This window comes from Akanthomyces muscarius (assembly GCF_028009165.1).
Source record: "Akanthomyces muscarius strain Ve6 chromosome Unknown contig_18, whole genome shotgun sequence".
In the NCBI taxonomy this organism is placed as follows: domain Eukaryota; kingdom Fungi; phylum Ascomycota; class Sordariomycetes; order Hypocreales; family Cordycipitaceae; genus Akanthomyces; species Akanthomyces muscarius.
In genome coordinates, this window is record NW_026611618.1 from 361,213 (window position 1) to 386,440 (window position 25,228).

At 56.3% G+C, this 25,228-nt stretch overlaps 10 protein-coding genes across 10 annotated transcripts; 5 read left to right on the forward strand and 5 right to left on the reverse strand.

Moving 5' to 3' along the window:
• Window positions 1-227: 227 nt before the first annotated feature.
• On the forward strand, window positions 228-1,041 carry LMH87_008583 (uncharacterized protein; the record flags this gene model as incomplete). Its single annotated transcript, XM_056201775.1, has 2 exons — window positions 228-584; window positions 649-1,041. 2 exons carry the CDS (start codon window positions 228-230, stop codon window positions 1,039-1,041), a joined length of 750 nt encoding a protein of 249 aa, XP_056056403.1.
• Window positions 1,042-1,411: 370 nt separating this feature from the next.
• On the reverse strand, window positions 1,412-2,537 carry LMH87_008584 (uncharacterized protein; the record flags this gene model as incomplete). The annotated part of the gene is made up of 2 exons (XM_056201776.1): window positions 1,412-1,990; window positions 2,055-2,537. The coding sequence occupies 2 exons, from the start codon at window positions 2,535-2,537 to the stop codon at window positions 1,412-1,414; spliced, it is 1,062 nt and encodes a 353-aa protein (XP_056056404.1).
• Window positions 2,538-3,323: 786 nt separating this feature from the next.
• On the forward strand, window positions 3,324-5,045 carry LMH87_008585 (uncharacterized protein; the record flags this gene model as incomplete). Its single annotated transcript, XM_056201777.1, has 1 exon — window positions 3,324-5,045. The coding sequence occupies one exon, from the start codon at window positions 3,324-3,326 to the stop codon at window positions 5,043-5,045; it is 1,722 nt and encodes a 573-aa protein (XP_056056405.1).
• A 243-nt stretch (window positions 5,046-5,288) lies between these two features.
• LMH87_008586 (uncharacterized protein) lies at window positions 5,289-6,195 on the reverse strand (the record flags this gene model as incomplete). The annotated part of the gene is made up of 3 exons (XM_056201778.1): window positions 5,289-5,378; window positions 5,445-5,659; window positions 5,751-6,195. The coding sequence occupies 3 exons, from the start codon at window positions 6,193-6,195 to the stop codon at window positions 5,289-5,291; spliced, it is 750 nt and encodes a 249-aa protein (XP_056056406.1).
• Window positions 6,196-6,785: 590 nt separating this feature from the next.
• On the reverse strand, window positions 6,786-7,937 carry LMH87_008587 (uncharacterized protein; the record flags this gene model as incomplete). The annotated part of the gene is made up of 1 exon (XM_056201779.1): window positions 6,786-7,937. One exon carries the CDS (start codon window positions 7,935-7,937, stop codon window positions 6,786-6,788), a length of 1,152 nt encoding a protein of 383 aa, XP_056056407.1.
• Window positions 7,938-11,934: 3,997 nt separating this feature from the next.
• LMH87_008588 (uncharacterized protein) lies at window positions 11,935-12,670 on the forward strand (the record flags this gene model as incomplete). The annotated part of the gene is made up of 2 exons (XM_056201780.1): window positions 11,935-12,004; window positions 12,252-12,670. The coding sequence occupies 2 exons, from the start codon at window positions 11,935-11,937 to the stop codon at window positions 12,668-12,670; spliced, it is 489 nt and encodes a 162-aa protein (XP_056056408.1).
• Window positions 12,671-13,972: 1,302 nt separating this feature from the next.
• On the forward strand, window positions 13,973-14,723 carry LMH87_008589 (uncharacterized protein; the record flags this gene model as incomplete). The annotated part of the gene is made up of 3 exons (XM_056201781.1): window positions 13,973-14,090; window positions 14,174-14,242; window positions 14,356-14,723. 3 exons carry the CDS (start codon window positions 13,973-13,975, stop codon window positions 14,721-14,723), a joined length of 555 nt encoding a protein of 184 aa, XP_056056409.1.
• A 456-nt stretch (window positions 14,724-15,179) lies between these two features.
• On the reverse strand, window positions 15,180-16,114 carry LMH87_008590 (uncharacterized protein; the record flags this gene model as incomplete). Its single annotated transcript, XM_056201782.1, has 2 exons — window positions 15,180-15,772; window positions 15,856-16,114. The coding sequence occupies 2 exons, from the start codon at window positions 16,112-16,114 to the stop codon at window positions 15,180-15,182; spliced, it is 852 nt and encodes a 283-aa protein (XP_056056410.1).
• Window positions 16,115-16,959: 845 nt separating this feature from the next.
• On the forward strand, window positions 16,960-18,397 carry LMH87_008591 (uncharacterized protein; the record flags this gene model as incomplete). Its single annotated transcript, XM_056201783.1, has 6 exons — window positions 16,960-17,030; window positions 17,095-17,367; window positions 17,611-17,734; window positions 17,795-17,842; window positions 17,896-18,123; window positions 18,200-18,397. The coding sequence occupies 6 exons, from the start codon at window positions 16,960-16,962 to the stop codon at window positions 18,395-18,397; spliced, it is 942 nt and encodes a 313-aa protein (XP_056056411.1).
• Window positions 18,398-19,846: 1,449 nt separating this feature from the next.
• On the reverse strand, window positions 19,847-23,558 carry LMH87_008592 (uncharacterized protein; the record flags this gene model as incomplete). Its single annotated transcript, XM_056201785.1, has 2 exons — window positions 19,847-21,215; window positions 21,280-23,558. The coding sequence occupies 2 exons, from the start codon at window positions 23,556-23,558 to the stop codon at window positions 19,847-19,849; spliced, it is 3,648 nt and encodes a 1,215-aa protein (XP_056056412.1).
• Window positions 23,559-25,228: the final 1,670 nt, after the last annotated feature.

Consider the following 25,228-nt stretch of genomic DNA (forward strand, 5'->3'; position numbering starts at 1 on the left):
GGCTGCCTCGCGAACACTCCAAACAACCTTCTCAACTGCTTCTGCGTCCAACTGGCCTGGTTGCCATCTCCACTATTTTTTTCACGTACAAACAGAATCCAGCTTAGCGCCAACCAGCAGCCAAGTGGAAGAGGAATTTCCTTTCGCCGCGCTCTATCGTGAAGGACCTCATCTCCTTTTTGAACGTCCGCCGCTAAACAGGGCTGTTACATCAATTTACGCCAACCATGGCCGCCTCCAAGAGCGTCATCCCGCGCTTCTTGCTGCCCCTCCAGAGCCCTCTCTGGCGGGGTCTCCGCGCGCCGCCCGTCTCGCAGCACATTCGCGTGCGCTACGCCTCGTCCTCGTCCTCGTCGCAAGCCGACGGCAAGCCCATTGTGCTCGAGAAGCCCGCCAAGTTTAACCCCCCGTCGCACGGCTCCCGCCTCAAGAGCAAGGCGCTCCCCAAGCACTACAGCCCGCCGCTGAGCGAGGCCGAGATCAAGGTGCGCAGCCAGCGCAGCTACCCGGGCATGATGGCGCCCGAGGGGTCGTGGCAGCACTGGTTCTGGCACAGCAAGCTGCTGCACACGTTTATTACAATGGTGCGCTTTCTCCTCACTCGCAATCTGCTTTTAATCTTCTTGCCGTCGTACTAACAATCCGCAGGGCACCCTTCTCGCCATGGCCATCTACACCTTCTTCATGAACTACGCCTACAACTCGCCCTACAAGGAGCTCGTCCCGCCCACGTCGACGCTCTTCACCGACCCGGGCTACTTCTTCGTCGCCTGGAAGGAGGTCATCCTCTCGCACGAAAAGGACAAGGCCCTGAAAGCCGGCGAGCACCGCACGCGCCACGTCGACGATGTCGCCAAGCGCCGCTATTACATGAAGGCCCACGGCATCGAGCCCAAGGACCCCGTCACCATGGTATTTGGCAAGGGCGATCAGCGCTCCGAGGCAGAGATTGAGGCCGTGGCGCTAGGAAGAGAGATGCCGGAGAAGACGCCCGAGGAGGAGGCGGCGGGCAAACGCAAGAAATGGTTTGGCATCTTCTAGCCGACGCTCGACTAGCCATGTGTATTAAAGTGTACGATATACTATCTCTCCATAGCGGTGCATTTACATTCATCTTTGTCGTTGTGGTAATAATTCGGAGTGACTTTTCATATGAATGCAACGTACATTGTCTCTCCACACCAGAACATGCCGTTTCATTTCCCCATTGCGCCACAGTAGTCGTTTGTGCATAATCGTCCTGTTCTCTGTCTCGTAAAATAGCTATTCATCCGTACCCATTCTTCATACTTCGCTTACTTGGAAAACTGAAAAATATCATGATTTGTTCATTTACATTAACGCCAGTAGCGGATCCGTATATACCGACACGCCGTCCATGCATCTTTTCCTCTCTATGGCTCTCCATTCTTTACGCCAGCTCAACCCCCTCCAGCCCGTCAAGCACCTCGTCCGCCACACCACCCTTCTCCAGCACCTTTTGCGCAATCTTATCCACGACGCCAAACTTGGTCCCTCCCAGCGGCGCCTTCCACACGCCCGCCACTGGCCCCGTCTGCTGCTTCGTCGGCGCCGCATTGACAGCCGTGTGAGGCACGCCCGGCGGCGTCAGCCTGCTGGGCGGGTCGACCGTCCTCATCGACAGCAGTCTCAGCTCTCGCCCGTCTTGCGCCTTTGCGCTCTGCACTTCGGCCACGGATACGGCCAGTGCCGTGTCGGCCACGGCGAGCTCCTCCCTCGCGGGGTCGAAAATGACATTGTCGCCGATTGCCACGACGAGTAGCGTAATTGGTGGTCGCGCAGTGGGTGCTGAGGAGTTGTTGTTGTCGCGCGGGTATAGGAAAGTAGACGCGTCCCAGTCATCGTCAAACATGGGGTCTTCATCACCTTCGGATTTCAACCGCGGCAGGCGCGTCGATAGGAGCGCGAGATGTGTGGTGAGGGAGAGCAGCGGGAGGGGATACGACAGCGGCGGCGATATCAGCAAAATCTGCAACCCAAATCATCAGCCATCATTCATCAGTCATGAGGGCTAGGCACGGAGAAACACTCACATCAAGGTACAAACGCCAGTGAAAGCGCCTGTTGATCCACAACTTTTCCGCAAAGTCACCGTCCGCGAGGAGCGCCTCCCTCAGCATCTCGGCCAAAAACACCGTCGCGGCCTCATCGTCCCTCTGGCCCGGAATCTCGACCGTCATCTCCAGCCAGTCCTCCCTGCCCTGCCTTCTCTTCTCGTCCGCCTCGGCTTTCTTGCCCGCGCGCTGCGCCTCAACCGCCTCAATCGTGTCCTCGGCGCCGACGTGGGTGTCTACGGTGCGCTCGATTTCTGCCTTGACGCCAACAATAGCCTCCGTGCCGTCGGCAAAGCACACCCGCGCGCTGCCGTTTGTGCCGGGCAGGATGCCCGTCTCGGCGGTCAGCGGGCGAAACTGGGTCGGAGAGCGGCCGTCGGGCCGGATGGGAGGGTGCAGCGAGAGGGAGCTGTGCAGGTAGGCGAGCTCGGCGGGAGAGAAGAGCGCTTGTTGAGTCGCCATGGTGGCGGTTGGCGCAGCGTGTATGGCTTCGGTCTAGAGTTCTGTGCTGATGGTGTGCGCAGTCGAGATCGTCTGAAAATTATCTGCTTCGGGGTGTATTGGACGGGAAACGAAGGGTATCGTATGCGACTGCGTTGTGTTGTTTGTGCAATGTTTGTCCAAGTTGGTCTAGGGTGGTCCAAAAGTTTTCGGAAAAGTTTCGATGGAGCTGTCCCAATTCAGATGGCGCTATCGTTGGCGCGGGGCATCGCATGTTGGTGCAACAGATGCTCACACGGACCGCACCGATACCTCTCCATTTTGAAGTAAAGAAAAAAAGAAAGAAGCTCCAGGATGAGGGGACAGATTTGGGGTATATATTCCCTTGAAACTAACCCCTCGCAGTTCGCATAAACGAGAGGCTAGGCCTGCGCAACTCACAAAAGGCGAGCACGTCGCTGGCAACCGGGCATGGGCCTAGCAAAAATAGGCGCCAGCTGGCTAGGCGCTGGTTATTAGAAAAAGAGAGAAATTGTTCGTCGGTCTGTTTTCTTGGCTTTTGGGCGCAGCATTCTGATGGTCCCTGGACCGGTGGAGCTCAGCCCTTTTTCATCTTATTGACTTCAAGTTATAGCCCGCCTTTCACAAAGCAACGCAGCACGCCAGTCTACTCGAAACCCTGTTCGTGTGCGGTTGGAATGGACCCCAGCAGAAACTGTTGTATAAAAATTCTGGGCTGCTGCGGCCTGGAAACCGACCAAGTGCGGCCAGCCGCGTCAGTTGGAAGCTACGAGGGAAACAAGGTATATGAAAAGAAAGGGGGCAGGAGGAAAGCAAAATAGTTTGGGCCCATTCGACTTCAACTCTATCAACCTTTCGCCACTGGGCTTGGGGCCGGAAAAGACTGATGCAGCGATGATGCACCGACTACCCGACGAATTGCTCTGGTGCATTGGGGAGTACATCCGGACAGGCTGGCACGGCCAAAATGACCTGAATTCGTTGATTCGCTGCTGCCGTCACTTCCATCAGCTCTTCCAGCCACTTTTTTACGCGCAAATTTCCCTACATCACTTTTCGGACAGGTCGCCCGGCCTCGTCATGCGTATCTGCCAGGACCCCAGCCTGGCCAGACAGGTCCGTCGGCTAGACCTAGCTTGGTACGCTTGCGAGGACTGGGGGCCGGAAAGCGATGGTCGTGATGCGGACACCAAGGCCGCTGCTGCCGCCTTTTGCCAGGATGCGCTGGATGAAATTTTTGGTCCCAAGGACGAGGAGGACGAGGAGGACGCGGAGAGCGAGGAGGATGGCGAGATGAGAGAGGGGAATGACGTGAAGGAGAAGGAAGACGATGAGTACCCGTGGTGGAGAATCTTCGAAAACCGGTCCTATGACGATGATGAGGATGATGATGAGGACGAGAAGGAGGGAGAGGAAGAGGGCGAGGGAGGGGGCCAGGGGGGGGACGAGGGGGAGGATGAGGAAGAAGAGGAAGAAGAGGAAGACGAGGAGAAGAAGATGAGAAAAGAGTGGGAAGAGCACCTGATAGCCAGCGCAGGAATGTGCGAGGAAGTCTGGTACTCGCTGCTCCTCGTCCGACTCACCTGCCTCCAGACCATTAGGTTTCACCATTCTTCTGTAAGAGAGCCAGAGCTGATGCGTGATGTCCTGGTCAAGGCCGCGCGACGCCAGCGGCCGTTCCATCAGGAGGGCCCCCACCCCTTTGCGCACCTGCAAGAGGTTCTGGCAGAGACCGGCTGCGGCAATGATTGGATCGAGTCGTCCTTTTTGACGCCCTTCTTCACTTTTCCCGCCGTGCGGACGGTGACGGGCACCGACATTGGAGAATCGCACTGGGATCCTGACACACTGGCGCGTGAGCTGCGTCCGGCGTCGTCTCCCGTCCGGGAGATTGACTTTTACAGGGTTCTGTGGTGTCGTGGCCTGCAGCACTGGCTTGCCGCGTGCAAGGAGCTCGTGAGCATTTCCATCATGCCCGACCTGCATCGGGAAGATCGCGTGTGGGACGAGGAATATCTGCACTTCAACATGGCCGAGCTGCGCACTGCTCTCCTGCCCTTCACCGGGACGCTGAAGACGCTGCGCGTCCGGTATGGGTACAACTACAACAATGTGGTCGTTTATGAGAGGCGTGGCCATGAGCGCCCTTTTGGGTCGTTTCGCGACTTTGCCGCGCTGGAAGATCTGTCCGTCCGCCACGACCATCTGGTCAGCCTCCCCGAGGTGGAGCGGCGTTGGGCCGGCCGGCCGCCGCTGAGCGAGACGCTGCCGCGCTCCCTCGCGAGTCTGGAAATCACTGACATCGTGCCTGGCGTCCACCTCGAGCTGCTCTCGGATCTTCTGTACCTTGTGCGCCGGAGCCATCTCTTCCCCAAGCTAGAACGGCTGGTGCTTGTCACACGGGAGGACGATGAGGAGCAAACGGGCGACGCTTTCAACGATCTAGTGCCTGAATGCCAGGCTGCTGGTGTCTCCATGACGGTGAAGAAGGGCGAGTTTCTCGTCTAAGGAAGGGGTCAAAAAAGCTAGTCTGTGACTGAGCAGGCCATTGATGACATCATATTCCATCCGATGGCCCCTTAGTAACTGGTTATTCATTCTTTGACTCTGCCTGACGCTTTAGTTACGAGCTTCTGACCGCAGCCTTGCTGTCTGCCAAGCCTAAATTTCCTGTTTGAGTCTGAAATATTGAAGCAAAAACAAGACGAACTGCAAGAGAGCAGATATTGTACGTTCTCTGATAGCAATCATTTACCATTTCTCCACGTACGGCCTGATGTCGATTTCGTGCGTAAAGGCAGCGCGAGGTTGCGTGTGCAGAAACCAATACGACTCGGCAATCTGTGTGGGGGTGATGATACAAGTTAGAGCAGGGCCAAATATTCTTCTTCCTCTTTTCCCACTTACCCCGGCTGGGTCGATTTTGGAATCCGGAATGTCCTTGCTGTACTCCTTTGTCTTTGTCTTTTCGGTATCAATGACGCCGTCCATGATGACATGGCTGACATGCACGCCCTGGGGCCCAAACTCGCGCGCCAGAGACTGCGCCATGGCGCGGATGCCAAACTTGCTCATCGCAAACGCGGCCAGCCCGGAGCCGCCCTTGACCGAAGCCGTGGCGCCTAGCATTGGTTCATATCAGTAGCTGTTTTCCGAGGCCTTGGCACATCGCACACGAAAAGATAAAAGAGGCCTGGCTTTGCTTCTACTCACCTGTAAAGATTAGAGTCGGCGGGTACTGCTGCTTCTCCTGCCCCTTCATCAGCGGCAGCGTCGCCTGCGCAAAGTTGTACGCGCCCTTGATGGACGGCTCCAGGCTGTTCATAAACTCCGCCTCGCTCTGCTCCAGAAACGGCCTGCGGGTAAACTTGCTCGCGACATTGTACACGGCCGCCGCCACGACGAGCTCGTCGCCGCCGCCGAAGCGCTCGCGGACCTTGTCCATGGCAGACGCCATGCTGGCCTTGTCGGTGACGTCGGTCGGGATGCCGACGGCCGAGCCGCCGCCGTTGACCTTTTCAATCTCGGCGACTAGGGGATCGAGTGATCCCTGCGATCGGGAGAGCAGCACGACCGGGTACGCCCGGGCGAATCGGCGGGCAATGGCGGCGCCCGTGCCGGGACCGGCTCCGGCGATGATTGCAATCGGCTTGGCCATGATGAAAGTAATCGAGGGTTCCTTGAAGAGTGGTGTGGAGGAAGCGCGGGTTAAACGGCGTCGACGTAAAAGCCGTTTACTTTTTTTCAAGGCGTACAAGTAACGTGCGTACGCTGCCGCAGCAGAGTGTACTGAGTTTAAGCGGCGGGGTAGCAGCAGGCACACGTCTATGACGATACTGGTAGCTCGGCTGCTTAAAGATCGGAATGAAGCAGCAATACTGTCTCGCTGGGATCCGCAGCAGAACTTTAAACAGAGCTGTACACGTTTTAGCCTGCTAGCTTGCCGTGGGGTTGCAGACCCTGGTTGTCGTACAGTGTGCGCCTCGGATGATTGTATAAATCGATCAGCTGTAACAAGTAGGTATATATTTCATTTTTTTGCGCCTCTTTCTCTTTCTTCTTTGCTACGACGATGTTGTGCTCAAATGCTGTCTGAGGATGTGAAGGCAAACGTGATTCACTGTAGTCCAGCATACCCTATACTTCAGCACGCGTATCTCAAGACAGTCGCGGCGTTTCGAATCACCACCAGAGTTTATTCATCATTAAAATGACCTCGTTTATTACAAATAGTTGTACTACGAGTTTTCATCCCCGGCGCATGATATCTATACACAGCTTTGGCGGCGTGTCTGTGCCCATGGCGCCCACCAGCTCAGCCATGCGCGCCTTGATCTTGGGCCAATCATAAATGGTACAGTCGTCCCAGCCTACCAGATCCGACATGCTGTACAAAAGTGCAGGAGACGGCCCAAGGACACGAATATCATCCATGTCTACGCTTTCCATCTCGGCCAGCGTAGGAATTCCCGGCATGTTGGCGTCAAAGAGCGACCCGTCGATGCCATCTTCATCCGAGTCTTCATCACCGTTGTCATCTTTGAATCCAGCCTCGGGTTTGTTGACGTCTCGCTCCTCAAGCACAGTCTCTCTATCAATATGCTGCGACAAGCTCACATAGGGTGACTTGTCCAACAGTGCAAGCACCGTCTTGTCAAGGGGATCCCAGCTCAGCGTGGCAGGGTCGAGAATGTACTGGGGTGCATAGTCCATCTTGTAGCGCATCTTGGGGCAGCTGTGGATGTAATAGCCTGGGTACCACCAGCGGTAGCCTTGTTCGCGGGCTAGCGCAATCTCGTGCAGAGCACCGAGCTTGCCCGGACTGAACTTGTGGATGCTCTCGTCGTACAAAAAGTAGACCGAGCTTACACACTGCGGCAGCAGGTCAAGCACGCCAACAGCGACCAGTTTGCCATCGAGGCGGTAGCACTGATGGTAGGAGCCAAGGCGCTTCTTGGTGCCGTCGGGACGAGTCTCAGTGTGCCGACGCAAGGGAGAACTGCAGAGGAAGCGAGCAAACGACTTTGGTGTGCGCTCTCCAGGCCCCTCCTTGTGAATGACTCGTTGGTAGTTGTCGAATACGGCAAACTTTTCTTCTGTAAAGTCGTCCTCTTCCAGAGTGACTTCGAGTTTGTGTGCAGGCTCTGGCGGCGTTTTCAGCTGTCCGTATTCTGCTTCATGAATCCGCTCCAACAAGTCGAACTCATTGTTTCGCCTTTTGGACTCTTCCTTTGTTTTTGGATACCGTCGGGATGATTCTTTTGCGTATTCGTCGCCGAGCACAAACGCATTGAAGCGGTTTATGGTCTGCCTCTGATCTCGGGTCGGCTTAAACTCTGTCGAGTCTAGTCGGATCGTGTAGTGCGGACAGCAAGAGTCTCTCTGATTAGGACGATACATGAGCTTTCCAGACCGTCTCCAATAGCGATCAAGCAGGGTCTGGTAAAAGGCCGGACTCAACGCCGAGGCATTGGCATAGTAGGAGATGCCTACAGGATGTCAGTTAGCTGGGCTGGACAGGCTTACATGCGCCATACCACGCGCTTGAGCACGGTCAGCAGGTATGGTATAAAACTGGAAAAGGTCAAGTACGTTTAGGTGGCCGCCGGTCTTGACCGGAGCAATAGCCACAATGAGATTGGGAAGCATAGCCTAGTTGAAGGATGCATTAGTATCAATCGACATGATCTGAGGATATATGCCAGACCGAAGCTTCATGGAAGAATGAGGCATGTGCAAAATGACACTGCGGTGGATATAGTCCGGGCCGTGGTCGGCTTCGCTGGATACGGGCTGCCGGCCGGTAGAGCAGACTAGGACTGAGAGCAGCCCGGGGGTATCGGCCCGGGAAAACAAGTGGTTGCAGCTAGTGTGGGCTTGCCAATAATGGAAAAAGAGCAACAGAGCAAAACAAGATGGCGTAAAAATGGCGTAAAACAAGACCAAGCTGCGCACGCGATGCGGCCGGGGCAAAGGCCGAGTCCAAAGGCGAGCCAACAAGAGGGCTGTACAGGACCACGTGGGGAAGAGCTTGCAGGCAGCCGGGGCGGAAGATGCGGTAAAAAGCAAGCCAGAGGAAAATGACCTACCTATCGGAGAGACAAGCTCATAGGCGTCTGTAAGTGCGCCATGGGGCGGGAGGTCGACGAATTGCATGGCGCGTGGCGTGCAAGTCGGGCACCGCTACTATCGACGTGATGGACGGTGCCTGAAAAGGCAAGCCGTTGCGTGAAAACGGGCGGTCTCTGCGCTGGCGCTGACGGATGGACAGGTGAACGTGACCAGCTAGCCAGCTGCCAGGCACGTTAGAATTGGAAGATGGACGAGGGCGGCGTGGGCATGTCCTGCGTTGGTGTGGTTGCAGTTGTGGATATGTTAGTGGTGACGGCGAGGCATGGGAGGAGCTGTCTCGAGGCCCAACACGCGCTATGCCGGAGGTGAAAACGACACGTCCTCGTGCGCGGTGGATGCCGAGTGGTGGTTTATAAACGAGGGCTGGGGCGTGCCGCAGACTTTGAGCAAGAGGCTGCAGAGCAAGGGACGGAGCGACAGCGAGTGAATGGACGGAGCGGTGATGCTGATGGCAATGAGTCGATGCGGATGGTGAAGCTGGGCGGTGCAAGACTGGCAGAACTGCGCAGGTGGTCAGTTGGAAGCTGCTGAGCTTCATGTGCGAGGCAGGACACTGGCGGAAAGTTACAGGCGGCTTGGGACGGTAACAATACACCAATGGGCGCTGTAACCCGCTCCAGCAGCAGAAGGCCGTAGGTACCTACCTACCTAGGTAGCAGGCTACAGGCTACAGCGATGCGTGGATACCCCGCCTTGCCTCCAAAAATCAATCAATTACCCCGCCATGCTTCGTGGAGGGGTCATTTGCCCAACCGTGACTGTTAATCCCCAGCCAGAAATAAAGACCGGGCCTGCGTTCCGTGACAATATATCACAGCGCAGCACTCTGAAAGATGACTTCCCTGTGCGTTACGGCACTTCGGCATATGATACGACAGGAGGCATGGCTCCAGTCTACATACACGTGCTACTTGTATGTGCGAGCTCAACGGCCGGCATGCGACATGCGTCGTGAAGCTTGTCGTTTGTGCAGAAAACCTGCATTCCAGCAAACCAGTTGACGAGCTTTGACCTTGATTTCGTGCATCGATATTTGGTCCCCGGCGCCAGCTGATCATGCTTGCATTCATGGTTGCGCAAGCCGTGGCGTTGGAACGGGTAGGACAGCTTCAGTCAAACCACAGCGACCCCAACTGCTGCCCGATGCTGCCCGCTGATCCTGCCATGGCAGAAAAATAAAAAAAGAAGAAGCAATCCTGATTTACGTTTACGAACTGACGCCCCTTCAAAGCTACTAAAAGTGCCACACTTGAGCGATTAAAGTGGCGGTGTCGTGATGGTGTTGCGATGGCCTTGGCTTCGGTTTCTGTACCAGCGCCGTGGGTACACACAGTCATGCTCGAATGCCGTCCACGTCGAAGCTTTCTAGAAAGAAGGCTGTTGCCACATGCAGCCACTTCTTTCCGACTCGTTTTCTAATTTCAGCTGCACCTTTGCAGTAACAACTTCCTTCTGACCACCACCTCTCCGCAACCACAGCAACAACCTCCCCCGGTGGCGCCCCCAGGGATCTGGCTTTCATATTAGGCTCGAGTTTCTTTTCCCACGCCACCGCCACGCTAGAGTCCCCGTGTAACCACACGAGGATGGTCTGGGCGGGCGCAGAAAAGAATGCCACGGCAGCTTGCGACGTAGGCAAGTAGGCTAGCAAACCAGGCTAGCTCGCGCCCCCCCCCCCCCCCCCAGTCACCAAGCCCGAACCCTTGCCCGGAGGCGACGGACGAGTTGCAAGCATCAACTCAAACTCGTCTTGGCCCCTGCAGATTGCATCGGCAAACCTGTCCACTTGGCCTGCATGCGTTCGAGATGGACGGTGGCGTCGCTGGAGGACAGGGCCAGCTGCAGCGCAGATGCCACCTCGGTCAGCGAGATGGGCTACTGTAGCAGAGACGCGTACTAGTTGATACAATTCGACGTGTTCATATCCATATTTGCAGTTGCGAAAGTAATAACGGACAGAGAGAGGCATGTCGATGCGGATTGCCTTGTTTGGCGCTGAGACAGCCGTTGAGATGCAAGACATGGCGTGGGGGGTGAGTCGAGGCTGTACTGTACGACTTGGCACTGTAAGCGGCCGGGTGTCGTGTAATACCAGCAAAATGATTTGATAGAGCTGGGCTATAAGTAGACTGCGCTGCCTGTGCTACACACGCAGCGATTCCGCCGTTGGCTACATTTTCATACCCGTGTAGCCCTGCTGCTCCGCTGCCGTCCAAATTCTCGAGAGGTGCGTCATTATTGACGGCAAGACGACGCCACGGGGGCACGAAAATCTACGAGTGGGAGCTGCCCACGTGCGCGTGGTGCTGGGGGCGTCGTAGAGGGAGGGCATCGTGAATCGCTGCCCGCCGTGCACCCGGTGCAAGCCAGCCGTCTCTTTATTTTTTTCTCTCTCGCTTTTATTGGTTGTGCATATGTTTCTAATCTTGACAACCTTAGCTTTCTCAACATATTAAACAAATCGTCTCATGATACCAAGAAAAAGTCGTGAGCAACCGGAACAGGTACAGGCACCGAAGACCCTCTGCCCCTCCGAAAGCCCCTAAAGCAACGACTCCACAGCGCCTGTTCCTCTTACACCGCACTCCAGCCGTCTGCTTTTTAGTATCAGTACCTATATACGTACGCCACAGCATCGGGTGTGTTTGACTGTCCCAAGGACCGGAAGAGTCAAAAAGCCACGAGTCTAAAATCAGAGTCTAAAAGGTCTGCGGTGGTGGATTTGGAGTCTATTACCAAACAAATATCCGTACTGACAGCGCAAACACAGTCACCTACTCACAATAGGTAGGTGCTTGCCCACTATAACAACTGCAGCTGCCCCCGCTGTCCGCTGTCCACTGTCGTTTGCCCACTGTCGCTGCCCTGGCACTGGTCGCCCGCTAACCATCCACAGTACCCTTCCCTCACCCAATTTTTTTCCTTTCCCTTTTCCTCCTCCTCTCACCAACTTGCCCTCCGGCAGTCCGGGAATCTTGCTGGACATCCTGCTCAACTCTTCGAACAAACATACTCTTCCTTATTCGAAAAACCCATCATTGCACCATCATCATGCAGCTCGATAGTCTTTGATCGCTTCCTGCGCATCTAGCACGTCGCAATCCCATTTCCCGGCCTTCCTTCGGTGTTCTCATTCTTTTTTTTTACTACGCTGAAAGTACCGCTGCCGGGCTTGCTGGGTGTTGCGCCATAGCTGCCAACGCAAGACATTCACCACCACCGCTTCCCGCTCGAAACGACACCAACACAAAACACAATATCCAACATGTCGGGGTCAAATTCTACAGAGGCCAACGGACGGTCCATGGAGTCGCGAGTTGGCAGAAGTAAACAACGTAAGTCGTTGTGGTCCCCTGCGTCACCTGCTGCATGCAGCACACCCGCGCGCATGGCCCTGGTTAGGAGTCACAGCCCGGGCACCAGGCTGCGCTAGCACATTTGTGCATGCATCCATGGGCCATCACCCTGCAGCCGAACTCGCAGAAGTGAATCGTATTTTTCGATACAATTTCCGAGTCTCGGATGCTGGACAGCGCAGCGCAACCCGCCACATGCTCGAAACTGTCCCGCTAACGTGTGCAGGCTACAACTCCAAAGGCTTCAGGCTCGTCGCCGGCGTCGTTCCCCTCTCGCCAGACCAGGAGTACGTCCTGCTGATACAGTCGACCCGCCGCAAGGGCTGGGTGCTGCCCAAGGGCGGCTGGGAGATTGACGAGTCGTGCCAGGAGGCGGCCGTCCGCGAGGCCTGGGAGGAGGCCGGCATCACAATCGAGGTCGAGTTTGAGCTTGGCACTATCGAGGAGCTGCGGCCCCCCAAACTGTCCAAAGACCAAAGCCAGTACCACTTCTTCCAAGGCACTGTTGTCAGCCAGTACGAAGAGTGGCCCGAGAGCCACAAGCGCGAGCGCCAGTGGTTTACCTTTACTCAGGCCATTGAGGCCCTCTCGACCCGGCCCGAGCTGCAGGAGGCCCTGAACCGCTCTGCGATAAAGAGAACGTAGTCTTGAGCAATCGTGCGCTCAATGACAATTCTTCGACTCACCGTTGCCTGCTCATGACTGCAAGGATGTCACGGCCGCCAAACAGGCCACGATTGCAAACATGACGAGCAACTTGCTTTCACCCAGTCAACCCTGCATCACACGCAGAATGACTACCAAAAACAAGTACATGCATTGGTTACACGGCGTTGTTCGGCGGAAGGGCTTATTTATTTACTGATAGATCTGGGGGCAAAAAGAAATGGCAACCATAGCCCGTCACAGGTTGCGGGTAATAGCAATTCCCATCTCCTATTACATTTTGATTTTCTCCTCTCTCCATTGGCACGGAGGCTCGTCTCTCTACTAGAGTGGGACCTTGAACGCCAGGTACTGAGAATTAGACTTTTCCTGTCAACCTTTGGCCCCTGCGTCATCGAGAGGGGCATGCGATTATTTTTTCTTTTCCTACTTGATAGATGAGACGAAATAATAGAAGAACCCGAGACTTGCTGCTGGCTGCACGGCACAAGCTAGCCAGCTGCAAGCAGCAAAATGCAAAATCAACGAGCCATTTTAGCTCATAGGTGTCGTGGCGTACCCCTCGGTCGAAACAAATGGGGATTCGGGGACAAGTCGCGTGAGGAACGGGCGGCCCTGGGACGGCGGCGAGTCAAGCACCTCGGCGCGCCCTCGAGCTGGACCATTGCCAGGCACACTCTGCTGTCCTACAGTGCAGATACCAGCAACTAGCTCAAACCTACACTCTTGCGTTGACAAATGGTACAAGCCACAGTAAACTGCCGCGAAGCGTGTGGCAGATGTAAAGCCAAGTCGAGGTATTGTACGGTACATGATTTACTTGACGAGCTTGAAATGAGTCGTCTATGCTTTTGTAACAACTCCAATCGGCAACTTCGATCTCTTGATACCGTTCGCAATGCCCCGCCAAAATGGACCTACTGAGTAAAAAATGAAACCCAAAAATAGGCCATTTTATTAGTTCAGCGATGCTGCGCTGGCGTTGTTTGCTTCACAGGCCCGCAAGCAGACAGCTTCACGTGACGCTGCGCTATCGATAATCACCACACGCCCGCGCCAAACAAGTAGCACTCCCAAGCCTGGGACCAGGATCCGGATCCCATACGTATCCGCCAAAAGCAACGACGACTTTCTGTACAACCCACCTCACCACCATACGATGCGACTATAACGACAATTCGCTCCACAACAACCAATCTACACCACAGGGCTGCGCGCATCTACGCGAGGAGAAAGAATAAGAACGGGGATATCATATACAGAGAGAGGCTCGACAATACAATGGAAAACCTCAGCATCTCGGAGCCGCCGCACCAGGGAGGGGGCGGCGTGGCGGCGCCCGCGCAGCTGCCGCCGCAAATGTTTACAACGGCGGCGCAGCTGCTCGACCTGACGGACAGTATGGATCTTCCTTGAGTGACGCTGATAGATGAGACACAAGAGAGAGGAGACGAATTGCTGACAGAGGTGGCCCTTGTGTAGAGAAGCTCATGGTGGTGTTGCGCGACGGGCGTAAATTAGTCGGTGTCTTGCGAAGCTGGGATCAGTTCGGTATGTTGCCTTCTTCACTCCTATACACGCTCGCTTGCCCTTTTCCCAAAGTCGTCGAGAGGAGCCCCTCTTCATAAAAGCAGCAGCGCTAACATGAGAGGATGTCTCTTTAGCCAACATTGTCCTTCAATCCACCACCGAGCGCATATTCGCCCCCCAAACCACCACCACCACCACCACCACCAAAGCCGACCCCTCCTCTGACTCTGACATTCCCGCCGCCGCCCCTCGCGGGCTCTACGCCGACATCTTCCACGGCATCTTCCTGGTGCGCGGCGAAAACGTCCTGCTCCTCGGCGAGATTGACCTCGACAAGGACGACCTCCCGCCGGCGGGCTTCGAGCTCGGCGCCGTGGACGTGGTGAAGCGCCTGGCCGAAGAGGCCAAGGCCCAGGAGAAGAGGCGCGACAAGACGAGGGGCAAGAAGCTGGCCAAGCTGGGCTTCGAGGGCGATGGCGCGGGCGAGATTGTTCTCCTGTGAGGGGATGCGGTGCAGATGAGGGGGGTTTAGAGCTCATTGATTTTTGTTTTTGTTCTTGGTAACGATGAACAGCATAAACAGGCCTCGGGCAGAATATTGTGAAATGCCCTGGATGGCTGGCCCGGTTGCTTCTCAGATGAAGAAGGGATGGGTAGAAGCTGGTTTCGAGCTCATGAATGTGCGATGGAATAGTTCAATTCATAAAGCGCTTACGAAGCACATATCATCAATTTGTTTGCCACCTTGACGGGGCACTACTAAACCCGGGCATAAGTACAGACTCATCTCGGCAGAGGTTGTAAATTAGTTGTAGCTAGAGGGAGAGTGCCTGCGCTTCTGCAGTATTGTACATGACCGCCATAAAAAACAATGTCGCTAAATCAAAACGCCAGAGGGGGATATTGCACCAAAATCGCAAGGGGGAAAACACTGCTATACAATACACAGCCCACTGCCTCACCGTCTCCGTCGCTCAAACATGGGCATCGGCGGCGTCCCGCCCGGATCCCGCTGGATGCCACCCAGCAGCCAATCCGTCAGCCCGACAACCTTGGCGCCCATCCCACGCTCCCAGTCGCCGCCCTCTTGCGCCGTCTCAATCGTGTGCGTCAGCACTCGTCCCTCCTGGTCAAAGTCAAATATGAACAAGCCCGTAAACGCCTTGTTCGGGTCGCCGTTGGCCTCGCCGCCCCTGGTGAGCCGCAGCGAACGCGCAATCGCCGCGCCCGCGCCGCCGGGTTTCGTCGTCTCGCACCAGCGCACCACGAGCTGGTCGGCAATGGCACCGGTGCGGCGCGGGAGAAAGGTCAGCGGCTCCGACGTCATTCGCTCGGCGAGAATCTCGAGCCGCACGTTGCCGATGAGCGGCACGCGGTTCCAGGCAATGGGCGAGGACCACAGCGCGGCGGTGTAGGCGACGCGGCCAGAGACGGTGGGCAGGTGCGGGTGCGTGGAGGGGAAGAGCTGCAGGGAGATGTTGGGCGCGAGGATGTGCTGCGGGAGCGGCGACTGGAGGAGCGTCGGCATGCGGTCCTGGAGGATACGGAGGGCTATGCGAGTGTGTGTTAGCTTGCTGACGGCAACTAGGAGGTGTTTTTGCAAATGAACGGTGATGAAAAGGGAAGAGACATACTCTTGCCGAGCTTGGCCTTGTTAGGGTCAACGGGCTCTTGGCTCCCGTTCAGTGGCATCCATGTATGCCCAGTCGCTTCAAAGTACGTGGGTGACGGGAGCGAGGAGGAGCTCGTGGTCTTTGTCCGTGTCTCGCGCGAGATGCTCTGCACCTGCGCCTTGGCGTGGCTGTAGCTAGCTATGCATCGCGGCCGTGACGATGATGTGGGCAGGCGGCGCAAACGGGCCTTGGGGAGCGACTTGCACAGCGGCGCCGCCATGTAGTTTGGAGCCGGAGTATTTTGGTATGGTGTCAGCGTGTGCGCATGGATATCTGTAAATGATCAAGTTGAGAAATGAAAAGTCGACAAGTGAAAACGCCTGCGCTGTTGTATGATATTACGGTGCATGAGAGATGTGTAGTTGGGTGTTGGAGAAGATAAAAAAAGTTGGGTTCTGACCAACATAAAAAGCTGGCCCGGATTGGCTCGTTTTGCGCCCTGGAAGAGCGGAGCTTTGAGGGGAGCTCTAGCGGCCGTAGCTCCAGCTCAGTGACCACCGACCACTGGCCAGCGCTGCAGTGCCGTCATGTCACCGGCTTTGCTTTTTCGGTGGATCCGTTCTGGGCAACGGCACAGTGGGTGCAACGTCCAGCGGCTGTAAGTGTGGCATGTCAGGACGTCATGTTTTCTTTGTTGGTCTCGGTGGCGCGGAGGGTTTGTTTTGGTTGGTTCGACTATGTATGAACCCTCAGCTGCTTCTCTGGGATTACCTAGGGAATAAATGAGTTCTGAATTTCCAGCGGCTTTGGCCATTCTGGCAGTGAGACATGTGTGCTCGCATGCCGACGAGATACCGATCGATGCGGTGATGGAAGGTTTCAAAACAATAAAAACAATAATACACGTTCAATAAAGTCAGACCAACAGCAACTTGCAACCTATTGCCAAGAAACTGATTCTCTGCGTCATGCTTGTAGCTCGTCATCTGCCGTCCCCAGCTGCCCAGGCACACCGCACTAGCACAAGCCGCATCACATGCAGGTCCCAACAAAGACTCGCTGGCAGACGGAGCCATCAAGTCAGCGCGATCCAGTGCAACTGTGCTCTCATATTAAAAGTCACATATGTACCTGCCAAGATCAAGAATCCCTTTTTCGAATTTAAATACCACTTCTGCCTCTTGTACCACTGGCTAGTACGGATCACCCCGCCATCCCCGCTCCAGCACTAAACAAACAGCGCCGCCGACCACCAAACAGTGCCTTTCACGTGACCCACTGGCCGGCACCACCATTGGCCGCCTGCCTGCCTCGCCTCTGCCTTGACCTGACGTACGCTACCTTACCACGCCTGGCCATCTCTCGCAACCTCAACACCAGTGCTTCCCATCTCGACTTCTTCTTGCCAAGCCCACCTCGTCGCCGCCCGTCGCCATCACGTCGAGCGCCGCCACGCAGTACCCTCCCGTCCACCTACCACGACCCTTTTCATTTTTGCCTCTTCGAGCCGCCGACCGTCACCATGAACCCTGAGTAGTACGCCTAGGCTCCACCGCTCCGTGCGCTGTCCCCTGAAACCACGAACGCCATACTGATGTTCGACTGCAGAGTTGCCCAAACAAAGCGAGGAGTGAAATCGCGGCGATGAGAACTCACCATTTTCGGCCTTGTCACGCATCTTTTTCTTCGCCTCCAGGATGAATGACAAACGCGCCGACAAAGGATGCGACGCCCGCAGAAATGTCAACAATCATGGCTAACAAGGCTCGCCCGCAGATACGACTACCTCTTCAAGCTCCTTCTCATCGGCGACTCTGGTGTAGGAAAGTCTTGCCTGCTGCTTCGTTTCGCCGATGACACCTACACCGAATCCTACATTTCTACCATCGGTGTCGATTTCGTACGTCCCAGCCATCCCCCTCGGACCGAGGACAGGGGAATCTTCTAACAGACGCGACAGAAAATCCGCACCATCGAGCTCGATGGAAAGACGGTGAAGCTTCAGATTGTATGGACTCGATGTGCTGGACACGCGTGTGGGAGATTGCTAACCGAACGCAGTGGGATACCGCCGGCCAAGAACGCTTCCGCACCATCACCTCTTCCTACTACCGCGGTGCCCACGGCATCTGCGTCGTCTACGATGTGACCGACATGGACTCCTTCAACAACGTCAAGCAATGGCTGCAGGAGATTGACCGCTATGCCACCGAGGGCGTCAACAAGCTCCTCGTCGGCAACAAGAGCGATATGTCCGATAAGAAGGTTGTCGAGTACACTGTCGCCAAGGTACGACTCCTCTCCCGCGTCGGAAACGACTCAGCTGCTGCTCGACATCCACGACATGCCACTAACAAGCGCGTAGGAATTTGCCGACTCCCTCGGAATCCCCTTCCTCGAGACCTCGGCCAAGAACGCCAGCAACGTCGAGCAGGCTTTCCTCACCATGGCCCGCCAGATCAAGGAGCGCATGGGCACCACAGCTGCCAACAACACCAAGCCCAGCGTACAGGTCGGCCAGGGCCAGGGCGTCGGCAACAACTCGAACAACAGCTGCTGCTAAACGAATGTGTTTTATGAAAGCCAAGAGAAGCCTCCCCGAGGCGCCAAGACATGGTTTGACGAGTATCTGACGGAAGGACAAAGAGAGAAGATTAGTTGCGCAAGGTTGTGGATAATGTGGACAGACTTTGTCATGACTCTTCATAGTTTTCCGGGTTTCTGTTTTTTCTCCAGCTTATTTTGTTTCCTACCCCCCAACCTTTCTTTGTTGTTTTCTTCACCGTACCCCGCAAATCTCCCGCCGCAACGCGTATAGAATCGAGAATTACATCACTTGCCTCCCGAACCTTGTGCCAGAAGTAGACCAGACAATGTGTGAAGAAAGCAAAATGGGATTATGATTTTTGAAACCAGCTGGAATGAGGGGGGGCTCATGAGAAGAAATTCGTTGTAGGAAATAACACGCTGGCAATATTTGTTCACCTTGTTGGGATATGAATGAGACGGAAATCATAAGAAGAAATGCGCGTAGGAGATGATACGATTGTAGCATTTGTCCAACTCGCTGGGATAGGAAATGAAGGGGGAGCCGTGGGAAGAAATGCGTTGTAGGAAATAGCATGATTGCAGCATTTTCTCACCTGGCTGGCATTATGAGATGATGACTCAGGGTAGGGATGCCAACCACCGATATTAAATGTAGAGAGAGATCAGACATCACCGATATATCCAAGGCTGAAAAGAGAGGGAGTTGTGCTCTAAGCCTATGCGCAGGGCGTCGCATGATCAACTGTATATAGACAATACTCCATGAAATAGCATCATCTTTTCAACTGAAACAAAATTGCCGCCGATTCTCCCGCAGCCAAACTCTCGCTATTAGCCGCCCATGCTCCTCACATCACAGGTGGGGAGGACCGAAAGAGTGTCCGTGTCCGTCTGTCCGCGTTTCAGCCCGGACGGTGCGCCCGGTTGCGTCCCCACGCGGAAAGCAAAGTTTATATTTTCCGCCTGCTAATTATAGATGCGAAGAGACGATGGAAAAGTAAAGTTAGAGTTTGCTAGGTGGTAATGTGCGTCATGGCCACCTTGTTTCAGTTGGAGCGAAGGTCGTTGAGCTTGTGAACGTCTGGTCTTTCCTTGCAACCAACTTAACAACTCTAACCCAAGACAGCGGGCGTGTTCTCGTGCTCAATTGTCACGCGAAAGCGATGGGAATTTCTCACGGAAAGTGATTAAGATGGTAGATGATAGTTATTTGCTAACCGCCTTCTATAACTCTATACAGACTGGTATTTCCCAACGAAAAATATATAAAAAAAAAAATCACCCAAGCGCTCGCAAATGGTGAAATATCGCCCTGTAAATGAGTTCCTTTCCCCAGCCTCTTTGCTTGGAAACCCCGACAAAAGAGAAATTCTTCTTTGGAAGAAGAAAAAATGAAAGTAGTTTTACATCCCATAATTATATATTACCGCCCTGTATTCACACACGCACACGCACGCCTCTATCATGCCATCATACCCAACACCTTGAGCGCCTTTTGGGTGCCCGGCTTGGTGCGCCGCTGCTTCTTGCCAAACAGGGGCATGAGCCGCGCTTCCTCCTGGTCGTAGTCGCTGTCCTCGGCCGGGTCAAACGTCATGATGGACGCGCCGTCGTCGCCGAACCCGACGGGGCTGTGCATGAGCGTCGAGCCCGCAATGGACGGCGTGTCGAGGAAGCGCGGCACCGGCGGAAGCAGCGACGATGTCGACGGCGGGCTGAATGCACGGCCCGACTGTGGTGTCGGCGGCATCCGTCGCATGTACGCAATGTGCGTCGTCGTGGCCCTGGACGCTGTCGAAAAGGTGCTGTTGGTCGTGCGCATGGTGCTATTGCTCGGCTGCCGCCGGAGAGTGCTGGTGGCGCTGGTGAGGTTGCTGCCGCTGCTGTTGCTTCCTCCGACGGCGCTCACGCGCATCGCGCCGTGCTGGCCGCCAGCTGCTGGCGCTGCTGCTGCTGCTTCGGGGCTGGGCGTACGTGGTGCCGGCGACGGGGACGTGGTGTAAAAGTCGTCAGTAGTAATGGTCCTAAGCGTCATGGGCTTGCTCGAGGTGGGCGGCGTCGTCATGCTGGACGGTGGGGGCGGCGCGAGCACGGATAAGATGTTGGCCGAGGGTGACAGGGGACTCTGCGGGCCCGTCGTCTTGGGAAAGGCAGACAGAGCGCTCACGCGGAGCGGCGCGGGCTTGGCCTTGCGTTTGATGGGCGTCTTCTGCTTCTGCTCGGCTGATGAATCGGATGGTGACGACACTGGAGCAAGGGACTGAGGCTCGCGCATAGGCAGCGAGCTCGCAGGTATGCCCTCTGGCGCAGACTGCGGTCTTTGAGCCACGGGCAGATTCCAAACAGCAGCCACAAAGTCGCCAATGTCCTTGTCCGACGCCTCGGACGTGAGCAGAAAGTTGGCCTTGGCCTTGCTGAGGTCGCCGTACGTTGACCGGCTGGACAGCGACGAGGAGCGCTTCGAGTAGACAGACGTCGACGAGCCACCGCTGCCCGAGCACGAGGCGGCGGACACGACGCTGCCGCTGCTGACGGAGCCCTCGCGGACGTGGCGAAACGGCAGGCTCTCGGGCTTGCTGCGGGCGTCGACGAGCTGCGCAATCTTGACCAGGTCCACGCCCGCCAGCTTCTGGATGGCGACGACGGTGGCCAGGTGCTCGGGCGGGTACTCGAGGATCAGGAAGCGAATGTCGGCGTGCACGGCGAGATATGTCTCGAGGTGCGGCAGCATCAGCGTCGCCAGCAGGGGCGGGCTGGTGAAAGGGTTCTCGGCCGTCTGCGACGCCAGCGGCCGGGCTGTAAAGGCCTGCATCGTGTTGGCGAGCAGATATCTATACTCTGTTGTTAGTGAAACGTGAACATTGATTTCATACATGAGCCGACAGGGCGTCATACCGAAAGTCTAGGCGGGTGCAGCGAGCTGAACCAGTCGGCTCTGTGCCAAACCTCTCAATCTGGCCGATGACACGCGCCGCGTACTCGCGCTTCACGCCACTCTGAAGACCAATCGCGAGAATCTGCTTGAGTTGGTGGCCGCCACCGGCAGGCAAGCTGCTCGTCTTGCGACTGCGGAAGATGGGCCGCCAGAGGCTGTCATCGTCGTCATCGTCCTTGCTTCTGCTGCTCGGCAGCAGCTGCGGGAACTGGAACTGCGGCGTGTAGCCTCCAGACGCCGGAGCGGCGGTGGCGACTGGATAGCGCTGGCGGAGGACGGCGCGGATCGAGTTTTGCACGCCAATGGGCGGCTGCTTTGGCTCGACGTCGATTTCGTGAATCGTGCTATCGAGCTCCTCAATCACTTCCTTTTCCGTATCCGGCTCGAGTTGCTTTGGACGCTCTTCGGGGGCGACGACTTCTTGCGAGTCAGCCTCCACGCCTTCGTTGGGTGGCGGCGTCTGCGCCGGCGTAGGGGGACGCAAGATGGTGACGGTGGGCTCGGAGACTTTGCTGGGCTGGGCCGCCCCGTAGACGGGATTGATGTAGGCAAAGGGATCGTAGTCGTCCATGCTGGGCAGTGCCTCGGCGGCCATCTTGACAGCCGTCTTTGGCGTTCCCTGCTCCTCGGGGTCCTGCTCGGTGCCTGCCGTCTCGGGCGTGGTGAGATCCGCGGTCCCGTCGTCATCGGTCTGCGAGAGCGACTTGAGCGATCCCGTGCTGACCGTGCTGACGCTGGAGCTTGGAGACAGGCACGACGACTTGCGCATGTACTCTTCGCGCATGGCGTTGAGGGCCGACTCAAGCAGAGGCTGTGGTGTAAGATCCGATCTAAGATACAGAACCAAGTCTTCCATGCGAGGGAAGATGGGCTCATACTCCTCCGAGTCCGACGACTCGTGGGGCTTGCTGGTAGGTGCATCGCCATCGTCGTCAATGTATGTAGACTTGCCTTGCTGCCAGCGACGCTTCTTGCCGCTGGGCACAGGCTGTAGCTTGATGACGGGCCGTGTGCGCTTGACGAGAATGGTTCTAGGACGATTCATCGTGGACGGCACACGCGTTAGGGTAGACGGCATGGTGTCGGCCGTCGACGATGAATTTTTTGGTGTCGACGCCAGATTCTCAGTGAATTGGCGCGCTGGGGTATTATTATATTCAGGTGGTGTTGTTTCATCAATGCTCGGCTCGCTGAGCTTGGGCTTATGCGTGGCGGTGCTTCTACCCACCGCTTTGACGCCCATGAACCCATCCCCACGCACAGACGTCCGCATGTCCAGCAGCGACGCTCGCCCGTATTCCACCTTGCCGAGGGAGGAGCGCATGCTAAACGCGTCCGACATTGGGGAGATTGTGTCGCTGGCCAGGCGGCGGTGGGTGCCGGCGGTGACGGTGCTGTCGCTCTGCGACGTGTTGACGCCGCCCTCCAGCGTGGAAAAGGACCTGGCTGTGGGGAAATCGTCAAAGCCAAAAACCGGCGGCATATCCCCGTGCTGATCATACTGCACCACTGAGAAACGCGGCGTTTCGTGAAATGGTGACTTGGCCAGCCGCTCCGTCGTGGGCGTGCAGTCGTCGAGCGACGACTGCCCAAAGACGAGAAACGGCGCTGCGTCCCCAGACGGCGTGTCGGCGTAGCCGTAGAGCGGCAGGCTCGACGAGCGACGTATTGTGAGATCCAGCTCATTCGACACCTGCAGATTGGCCGTCTGGCGGTCCAGGGCATCGGCGGCCCGCATCGCCCGCGTGCTGGGGTCCGACGACTCGTCCTCATCTCCGAGGCCGGCGGCGTAGTAGATGGGCTCTGAATGGTGACGCTCCTGGCCGGCCTTTGCAAGACCGGCGAGGCCATGACGAATGAGGCGACCAAGCACAGCTTCTGCGGCCCCGCGGTCGCCCGCTGTTTCGTGGTGCATCAAAGCTTTGAGACATAGCGCATGGGCACTGGCCGCACCGCCCTCCAGAAAGACCAGGCGACGGCTGCCCTCCTCCGCACTGCTGCGTTGCAGAAACGTTTGCGCATCGCGATGCCGTCGTTTCATGGCGGTGTTGATTTGCCTGAGGTACTGGACAGGGTCGAAGACGTCGAGAAAGGAAGCCGGAGTCGGTATGTAGGTGTCCAGTGCAGGAAGAATCAATATCTGCGAGTTCGCTGGGAGGAGCCGTAGCTGAGTAGAGACGACCGTTTTGGGGCCCTCAATAGCCACGATGGCCCCTCGACAGGACGTCATTTCCACCATTTCGAAGTTGGTTGCGCTTTCGCACGCGGTGGTTGTCTGGCCCTGGCAGGTAGATGTCGCCTTGTATGCACTCGGCGTAGAGCTGTAATTTTCGCTTTCGCGGGACCAAATGTCTCGATATCACACTGGGCCGCGATACTAGGACATGTTGGTTTTTTCTCGAGACCGTAAGCCGTAGGAAGGCTGGACGGTTGGTTTGGCTCCTCACAAGCGCCGCCGTGTAAGTGCGCCGAGACGTAATGAGCAGCAAACCAAACCACCAGCAGGTCGAGGTGTCGTCAAGAGTTGGGCTGTTGGTGAGACACGACAGGAACAGCTGCGACAAAAAAGAAAGCAGAGGGCGAAAATCTTCAAGAGACAATAGACCCGACCGTTGGTAAGAAAAAGCAAAGGCTGCAAAAGGGACAAAAGAGATGACGGCGGGCGGTGCTAGTATTATGATAAAATGAACCTCTCTCCGCTAGCACAAGAGGCGGCCGATCACTTGAACCCACCGGCTTGCAAGGATGTGCCCCGTCGCACTGATCAGCCCAACAGCCAACATTGGGCAAGAAGCTGGACCGAGCTAGGAGCGAAAAGGGTCATTAGACTCACGACCAAGGGGGCGGGAAGTGGTGTGGGCAAGAGAGGCGGTCTCCTTTGGACGACGGGTGGCCGGCGAATGGCGCCGTTGCAATTCGCAACTACTGGTAGACACGGCACTCTGACGCTGCATAATCGGTTTTGCCAGAGTGTAAAAAAAGGGTATTCTCGCCCCCCTCACGGGATATGCGCACGGTGATTCTTCACTCTACCGGGGGAGGGGGGAAAGCTGTGATTAGCCCGGCATTCCGCGAGACATCTTCTCCAAGGATTGTAGGCAATGTGTCCAGGGACCCTCGATAGGGGGCAACTGACTCTCTCTCTCTCTCTTTCTCATGGTCTCCGGGAGGTGGGAAGCGCGTCATTTGCCCTTTGGGGGCGCTGCAGGGAAGGGCCTTTGACGGGAAACACGTAGGTGCATATGCGTGTGTATGTTGCGGGCGCGCGCCTCTTTGGTCCGCCTCGAAACAAACTTGCAGATTTCGCCTGCCGGGTTCTTCTCCAGTAATTGCATTGTCCCTGCCACGAGGCTCAAGGCCGGCGTGCAGGTTAGTTACCAAGTTGGAGCCTCTAGAGCCGTGCTAGGACACCGGGGCAGGGCGGCAACGCGCTACAACGGGCTTGCATCAAAAGTCTACAGCACATGGGGAGTATAGACTTGTCGTGATGGCCGAGTTGGCTCAGAATGCAGCCCGGGTCGTCTGCAAGATCGCGGAGCCTCCGCCTTTTCGGTCAAGGCCTCGCATCCGAGGCATGCAAATTTGGAATCTGGAACCTAGGCTATAGCTGAACAGCACTGATGCAATACCTGTCATATGTGATTGCCCAGCCGGGCCCAATGAGATGGCGCCTGTAGGTCGTTCGGCTGGGGTATTATTCATGCAGGGGAGAGGAATATCAATGTGTGCAATTGGGTCGGGTTACGCCCGTTATGGCCCTGGCAGCCTGGCCATGCCCGACGAGATTCAATTTCCACATGCAATATAGGAATTATATCGATTGACATTATTTTAGCGTGCGTAGCAGCCTTTACGGGCCATTTCTATCCGAGATCCTTTCTTCACCATGTCATTCGATTCTCTCCTTTT